Source organism: Dicentrarchus labrax, unplaced genomic scaffold (assembly GCF_905237075.1).
Source record: "Dicentrarchus labrax unplaced genomic scaffold, dlabrax2021, whole genome shotgun sequence".
Lineage (NCBI taxonomy): Eukaryota > Metazoa > Chordata > Actinopteri > Moronidae > Dicentrarchus > Dicentrarchus labrax.
The window spans coordinates 14,635,736-14,644,445 of record NW_026136720.1 but is presented as its reverse complement, the minus strand read 5'-3'; the positions used below and the strand labels follow the sequence as shown (position 1 = coordinate 14,644,445).

The window sequence follows — 8,710 nt, the reverse complement described above, 5'->3', positions numbered from 1 at the left end:
ATATAACAGTATAATAAATATACACTTATAACAGGATGATCAAGTAATTACTTTATATGGGAATACCATTTGTATGTTTGGACTTTTAATCAATCTGTGGTTAGACCGTTCATTTGTTTCACTGGGAACAGTATATAAAGCATTTAAAAGGACCAGTGTGTAGGATATAGTGGCATCTAGTGGTGAAGATTCAGATTACAATCAACTGAATACCATTCGCCTCAACCAAGCATTTAGGAGAAACTATGGTGGCCATGAAACTTGTTTGGTTTGTCAGTTCTGGTCTACTGTAAAAACATGGTGGTTCAACGTGGCAGACTCCATAGAAGAGGACCCTACGATAACGGAAAACGCGATTCCTATATTGAGGTGATTCGAAACTAATGAAAACATACCTGTGAATATTGTATTCCAGTTCTGTCAATAGATCCACCTCAATGTTACAAACTGGCCCTTAAATTTAGTCCACAGACAGATCTGTCTTCAATAAGTGGGCTTGGTTTTGTGTTTATCCAATTTTCAAAAGGTTTTAGGACTGAATGTCTGTTGAAGTTCATCCAGTCGTCAGCGTCTTTTAAGCATTTAATTGGATTTCAAATATTTAATGAGCATTTATTGAAACATCAATTTAACTCCATATGCTTTTTTATATTATCTTCTATTTAGAATTAATGCAAAAGCAAGCATGCAGTAAACATTTAATTAATGGTTCAAATTGATATCGGTTCCACTTAAGGTGATATGAAAATACCACTCCATATTTGCAGCCTTATTTATTGTTAATAATGTAATTGATGAAGTTTTTCCAAGGTACTAACCAAACACGACTTCTTTCTGAAATATCTATCAAAAGAAAACAAGGGATTAGATCATTTAAGCCAAGAAAAAAAAAAAAGGTATGTTAGGACAAACCTACTTCTGTCAAGCAATTTCATTCCCTTGTAGATGAAGAGAAATAAAATTCTACCTTGACCCAATTATCTTAAATTAGCTCTAAAACAAAGACGGACTAATAATTTGAGAATGAAACACTTTTATTAGAAAATGATGACAGCCTACAAGACAAATTTAGCCAGCATCTGAACCAAAACGGGAAACAAAAAAATAATCATGATTAGATTTATTTTCAAAAGATCTTGGTAAACACCGGATAAAACAAGTATCATAGAAACTAAAAAGCGGTACTCAAAAACATACCAATACAGGAAGAGCATACTCAGCAGCTTTCCACATGAAAGAAAATGAATTTGTCCAGGGATTAGTGTGACATCTTGCTCTGATTCTTCCTTAATAAAATCAACAGATCTCGCAAAATCCATTCTCCAAAAGGCTTTTTGTGAAATCACATCCTTTCAACAGGTGTCGTCTCCAAACTTCAGCACACAAAGGCTTCAGATCCGAAAATAAAAGAACCCTAAACTGCCTTCCGGTGGTACTCTGGAGGAGCAACTTCATAGTCACTTGCATTGAAGAGGGATGCAGAGTTCTTTACAAGATACCTGGAACAAAGCAACATTTTACTCATCTCTGCTGCAGTTAAATCAATATGAACCTTATTTATTAACAGTTTTGTGAATACTCACTTCAGGAAGTCTTGCAGATAATTGAGCAGCAGTGCAAGGCTCTTCTCATCCAAGGGAGTGTACGCAAGCATGGCTCCAATTCTCACTTGACAAACCAAACAAAGAATTATTAATACACACCACATGACCTCTGGCCTTGTCTTCATTTATAATAACTCTACAAATACTTTAACGTTACCACTTCACCAACGCCATCGAGTGGGTAATTGAAGTGTTTAAAACAGCACAGAACACAGGTCAGGGTAGTAGACAGATTTCTACTTGAAGGTTGATATCTATGTGTAGTTCTATTTGATGTGGCTTACAAAAGTATTTCATTTATTTTATGAGTGTAATGTTAAAGTACGTTAGGTAGCTCTTTTGAAGTGTACCAATGCACAGATTTTCTGTTTGATATATTTCTTATTAAATTATGAGTTGTCTTGGAAGACGGACTGAATGTTCAAATATCAGATTTAAAAAAAAAAAAAAAAAAAAGGTTTTTAAAGTCACAACTCAACTGGAATTACCGCCCTGTGGTTGTGTGCCTCCGGCAGCCTGTGAAGTGGCTTTTTACATCCATGTCTGTCCAGACTCGTAATATATGTGATGAATACTAAGAATTGAATAAAACAGTATAGATTTTTGGCTAAAATATCACTGTACTGATTATTAATGTGTGATTCCTGTGAATTTACATTTTTGAACTGATTGCTGGTTTATCACAGATGTATTGACTAAACAGGTTCACATGTACTTGATTACTATGTAAAGACAGATTCTTATAGATATAGCTATACAAAATGTGGTGCTTTTGTTATTTCCTGGAATTTTTATATGTAAAGCCTTCCTATGAAACTTACTCACAAGATCATCATCAGTTGGTGTGCTGCAATACGTTGTTTGCATTAACAGGATTTATGAAAAAATGAGTGCTGCCAAACGATTAAAATATTTAATCGCGATTAATCACATTAATGTCATAGTTACAACTTTTTAAAAGTAAACTTTCCATTCAGAATATTATTGGCATCCATTTTGGCGTCTCGCGCTCGCCATCCACTCAAAACGTAACGTCCACTACTCTTAAACAAGTGTGTGCGGCGTGCCTGTTGTTTTGTTTCCGGTCTAGCTAGATCCGGTGTGGTGTTGTAGATTTTCTAACGTTACTAGTTGTTGCAACAGCATGTGAAAAAAACTACAAAGTGTGCTAGGCCAAAAAGAACGTTAATCTCGCGATTAAAAAATTTGACGCCGTTAAAATGGGTTTGCGTTAACGCCGTTAATAACGTGTTTAACTGACAGCACTAGAAAAAAATAGATGAGATGGAAAGATGTTCCTGAGCTACAATGTTGAATAAAAGCCAAAAAAAAAAAAAGTGTTTTTCCAGGACATTTTGACATAATGTTATAATTGCCACATAAATACTTGAGTTATGGCCAAAAACAAGTTTTAAAAGGTCACAGTGATCCAGTACAATATGACACACTTCTAACCTGCAATCTCTTTGTACAGAACTGTTTTCTCTATAATTAATACTACAGCAGAGTAATGCTGTGCAGGTGTTATTACCGAAAAGTCTGAGTAGGTGAGGGGCGCCATAGATCTGAGACATAGATGTTTCTGGGTGGTTGGCCAGGATGTCCGCATACTGCGGCCTCTCGAATTTGTAGAGAAGTTGCGTCCCCAGCATGACGTTGAAATATTCTCGGACACCAGCAACCACCTCGTTCACGGCAAACTCCCTGAGCAGTGGAGGGAAAACAAGTTATATCTATGAAAGCAGAGAGCTTTGAATAGACAAACAAGCAAGTCAGCTTAGTAAGTGTGAAAAAGGAAAGGAGAAGTGTCTTTTTACTTGCTGTCGGAGTTTCCTCTCGATTTCTTGTAGTTTGCATAATCTTCTAGGACTGCGTCAACGTTCTTTTTGGCAGGTAGGTGGAAAAGCTGAAGACATAAAACAAAAAAGGACGAAAGGAAACACACAAAAAAGTAACTTCAGAAATGTTATAGTGTAAATAAATTAGACAATATGTATCAATAAAACTATGTGAAAAATGTTAAACTTAAGAGTTACAAACCTGTTTTTGTCTTGTAATCAGGTCCCAGTCATCCACTAGCCATGGTTTCAGCTCTTCTGGGATTTTTACTTTAACCTCCACTCGATTTATGAAGGTCTCCTCCTAAGCAGACAGGAACCGATTTAAGGAATAAGTCACAAGGGGAAGCTTTTCAGATGAATGTTTACACAGTTAATGGGATTCAAACCTCCACTATACAGCTTCGAATACAGAGAATTAAAGCGACATCATGTCACTATTCTACCTTAAAATAACAGCTTCAAAATCATTTTAATGCTATACTGGTGTTTGGTTCGGGAGAAGAGTGTGACGCTTACAGCACTGAGTCACACACCACTGACTAGATCACTGATTTTGGTAAAACTAGATCACATATTATGGAGGATTTTCTTTCTCGTTTTCCTCCAGCTGCTCCACCTCAACCCTTCTCCTCTACAGACATCATGGCAGAGGCAAAGAAACTGAAAAGGACTGTACATGGGAAGCTAAGAATAGGAAAAGGAGATAGTGACAGGGCAAGAGGCTAGCGGACAACAATAAATCTCAGACTGGCTTTAAGTCATTGTCGAGAGCTTCGTGAAATAAAAGGTTGCAGACAGACGGTGAGCTGGCCTTTGTGTTGTTGGACCAGTAAGTAATATTAGTCGACTTGCTAGTTTTAAATGAATAAATAATGTAATAATAACTAATGTACAGCTGCTGTTGTTGCTTTAAAAACGTCGTATCCAGTTACTTTCAGTTCAGTTCAGTTCAGTTCAGTATTGTCTGACATCAAAAACCAGCAACATAGTCGATTAATTTACAACTTACACTTTCAACTGTTGGGTCAACACGTGCCCTCTTCTTTCGTGGAGGATGGGTTGGGTCTCCCCCTGAACTAGTCCCTTCTCCTGCACCAGGAGCTGCACCGACAGAAACATATTTAAAGAAACATGCATAGCTAGCTCTGACATTAAATATGCTGTTGCTTTTTCTTTTTTGTAATTTATAGCTTCTATTGTAATGATGATGGAAACGCTGCAGATCTGAAGGGTTCATGCATTTAAACAGTGTCAATTATGTAAATACAAAACATGATACTTACTCTTTTGTTTGTTCTTTTTGGTTTTCCTACAAAAGTAAAATGCAGGTGTTAAAATAATTGTTTTTAATAATATTTAACAGGTTAAAACAGTTAGGCAGGAGACAACAGAGCAGGTGACAGGTAGAATAAGTCGTGACTTGTACTCACACATCATTTTTCTGCGGTGCAGGAGGTATCTTCTTATTCGGCGCAGCACCCCTCATTCTTCCTTCTACATAATGGTCTCTGGATTAAAAAATACAAAACAAGTTCAGTTACTTCAGAATACATCATTTATATTAGAGCCAGTTTTTATTTCTGGACACAGACTGCAGTGGGTCTATTAAGCTGCATATTCTTTGCAAACGTCTCTTTTTTTGGTGTCAGTGTATCTAATAATAATGCACTGGTATTAAAATATTGTATACCATGTTCACGAGGGCTGTGTATTGGTGAGAATATGGTGACTTGATATATTGTGATACTGTAAGCAAGGTTACATACTCCTTCTTTTTTAAAATAATGACCATATTTTGTCTCAATAGCTCTCTCCATGGACCTCCGTCATATGAAAACCTATTATAGTAGGATTTGTAAATAAGTAAAAACTACCATTTAAAAAAGATAGAATGGACTTACTGATTGGCCCTCTGAAGCTCTTTCTGTTTCTGCAGATTACTGTCCACATACTTAAGCACTCTGCTTTCAGGAACCCATTCGTCCCAGCTGGATAAAAAAAACACCAAGAAAGAAATCAAGCACTCGGAAAATCTTCACATTACAAATCTTAAATAGTTGATTTATTTGAACCAAAACTTACTTCTTATTCCACCCGCTGTAATGAATAAAGTATTTGATTTGTTTGTCCTTGATGTTTATCTTAACACACTGCAAAGAGACATAATTCATTGTCAAAAATATCTATATTAGAGACACAGAAGGGGATCACTTGATCAGAGAAACAGGCTAACTAAGACAGCCTACCTTAGCTTCGTAGAGCAATGGCCCATGAAAACACAGCACTCTTTCACCTGAACAGAGTGTTGGTCAATTAAAATCAGCATGAGAGCAATCCAGGTAAAATAAAATTAATTTGTAAAGGCGACCAAACTACTTGCACACACACACACACACACACACACACACACACACACACACCCCTGAAGGTTCATGAAAAGGCTTATGATAGACTGAACAATTATCACATCTTAAATTTTAAATTCTTAAACGTCTTGCACACCAGCAACTAACATCGATTTATTTCTGGTGGCCGAGAACAGTAATTACATCAAAGTTTATAAATGAGTTTTAGACACACACACACACACACACACACACACACACACACAGATCACATTTAATAAAGTCAGACTAGAGTCAAGAGTCTTATTTAGCAGCAGACTTGACTTTATGTATGAAAGGTAGGGTTGAGACTTTACATTTATTTCCATTTTCAATTTATGTGCTGAATATTTAACTAAATCTAATAATTTATTCGTTAGACTTGTTTTACAATTATGTAAAAGAGAGAAAGGCAGAAACTCCTCACATTAAGAAGATAAACATTTTCTATCTGCTAAATTACTTATATACTGATGATCAAGATTATTGTCAATTCATTTTCTCTCAAATGATCAAACCATAATGAATTAAGTGACTAATGATTTCTGTAATTCCTAATAAAGAGAATTCTTGCAGAACATTATTCATTTAGATTAACACAATTGTAGTTATTATTATAAATAAATATTCAAACATTAAATTATGAAGTCTGAGATTCTCTGTAGCACTTTAAATAAGTAACTTGATACTGATACCGACCTTTTACCTATTTTAACTTGACTTCAATGATTAAGCAATAAATTAAATCCATTATAAATACACAATTCATTCATGAAACAACGGACCTGTACCTCTTTTCCCCTTGAGAAAGGTTACCTGGCCACACTAACAAATACACTGAATCACTTCGAATAAACAATGCACATCTTAAAAGAGAGCAGCAGAAGAAAGCCCTGCTATAATCTGACCCCAGCAGTGAGCCCCGGAGCAGGCCGGCTAGGTCTCCGCTAACGGTGACAACAGAGAGGTGGGCGGTGAACTCAATGAGCAGCGAGCACTGCATGAATGAGGCTAACGCTTTAGCTACTGACAACATCGCGGGGGGATTAATAGCGTGGACGTCGCCGGTACGCTGCTGTCGACGTTACCCTATGTTGTCAAGAAAAACGCTCAATGCGTGATTAATGTGGCGAATGAAAAACACCAATAGGTTTTTTTTTTGTTCAACAACAATGAAGGCTAACGGCGCTAGCTGTTCGACGGCGGCGGTGTTGCTCCGGTCGTAAAGCGAGGTAACATTGTGGACCTTTCCGACGGCTGCAGCGCCGACCGACACCGCAGACCTATCACGAATGAAAACAGACAACTTGTTACCTTCTTGAAATTTAGGTTTCGGGTCCTGTTTCGGCGCCATTCACGGATTAAACTATCAAAATATGGGAAAAATCGCTAGCTCCCATTCCACTCTGAAACGGCGCCGCTCTCTAAAAACGTCATCATCGACGCGGTGACGCATTAATACCGCGACTACAGATGCCTAGCAACAACATGTTATGCCGAGCGCTACATACAGGGGAAGCGAAAAATAACTCTCTCCTTCAGCCTGTTTATTGAATTGTATGAGGTTTTAATTGTAGGTGTATTAGAGAAAAGTATTTTCCAGGCTAAACAATAAGTTGTGAAACCGTTAAAACTATATTTTTTTTTTCTTGGGACGTCCTAGAAACGTGGAAACACCCTCTGACAGTAACGTTGTAACCCCACCTGTGTGTGACCCGGATGGGCGTAGTTCTGCGGCAGTGCCTCGGTTCGACGATGCTCTGAGTGTCTGTTCATTGGATGCATGTCATTAATGAAGACATACAGAATATACTATTAATGTTTTCTATATTAGGTCTCACACATATGCACATAGGAATGGCTTAGTAAGAAGATAGTACCCCCCCCCTCAATCTCAGTAGATATTTGTTGTTGGACATAGGTTGGTCCCAAGTGTCACTATATGTTGTACACTTTCCTCCAGAGTCTCTTAGAAACTAGGTTGGTTGTGGAGGGCTTGCAGTGAGAAGCTGGGGATAATAGTGTGGTGTAGCACATCAAACAGAGCCTGGTCAAAAAGCAAAGCACTCGATATCTCATAGGAGTGAATTTAATGGCTACTGGTTGCTCTTGGCTCTTGACCCTCTCCAAGAGGCTCCATGTTAGTCACTCTCCAGTGCTTTCCAATTGAAACCCAGCCACACTGGTGGTAGATGAGATTTCAACTGTCTACTCAAAGCCTGGATGACTGTACCACTAGCTTCAGCTGGTCATTAGACTGGTGATGTTCAGTTGATAAGAGATGGTGAAACTGGACACTGACATTTTAGAAAGTTGGAGTTTTACTGCAGTTTTCAAGCTTTAGGGCTTCTCTCACACTCCTGTCTGCTCGCATGTATCACAGATAGTTATCCAATCAATAATTTACTGTACACGTTGCTTTTTTTTAATCATAACCCTAGACAGAAAAACACAAATACAGTGCTGTAAAGTACATTTACTAGTACTGTGATTAAAAAACAACTTTTAGTTACTTTATTTAAGTACTTCCAGGTCTCCAAGCAAGACAGAGCTGGAGAACTGAAGCCAAAAACATGCAAGTGGGTTTTTGCCGATGGTGCTCATTGACTCTCAGTTGCCATCGGTCCTTTGGCCAGTGAGAAGGGTGACCCAGGTCTTTCCAGGTGGTGTCCAGTGTGTGCGTTGAAAGAAAGTACGTTTTCATATTTCTGTTGAGTACTGAGTTTAAAAGTTGTTAATGACCAATTTAGATGAAAAAGGATGTTGTAAGCTTGTAATTAGTCCTAAATAATAGCAGTTTTTGGTAGTGACAGTTATGGGAGAACACAATGCATAAGGGAATTTATGGAAATTGGCTGTGGATTTTTAGTCTTATATATGT

At 37.6% G+C, this 8,710-nt stretch overlaps 1 protein-coding gene across 2 annotated transcripts; it reads right to left on the bottom strand.

Annotated features, from left to right (window-relative positions):
- Positions 1–1,016: 1,016 nt before the first annotated feature.
- morf4l1 (mortality factor 4 like 1) lies at positions 1,017–7,283 on the bottom strand. 2 transcript variants are annotated; one of them, XM_051382454.1, is made up of 12 exons: positions 7,144–7,283; positions 5,692–5,738; positions 5,528–5,595; positions 5,347–5,433; positions 4,876–4,953; positions 4,729–4,754; positions 4,455–4,546; positions 3,645–3,746; positions 3,422–3,510; positions 3,136–3,308; positions 1,584–1,668; positions 1,017–1,499 (listed from the first exon to the last, which is right to left on the bottom strand). In XM_051382454.1, the coding sequence occupies exons 1-12, from the start codon at positions 7,181–7,183 to the stop codon at positions 1,415–1,417; spliced, it is 972 nt and encodes a 323-aa protein (XP_051238414.1). In that variant the 5' UTR covers positions 7,184–7,283; the 3' UTR covers positions 1,017–1,414. The 2 variants fall into 2 exon arrangements, with proteins under 2 accessions (XP_051238414.1, XP_051238415.1); XM_051382455.1 differs by lacking the exon at positions 5,692–5,738 and having other exon boundaries at positions 7,144–7,267.
- Positions 7,284–8,710: the final 1,427 nt, after the last annotated feature.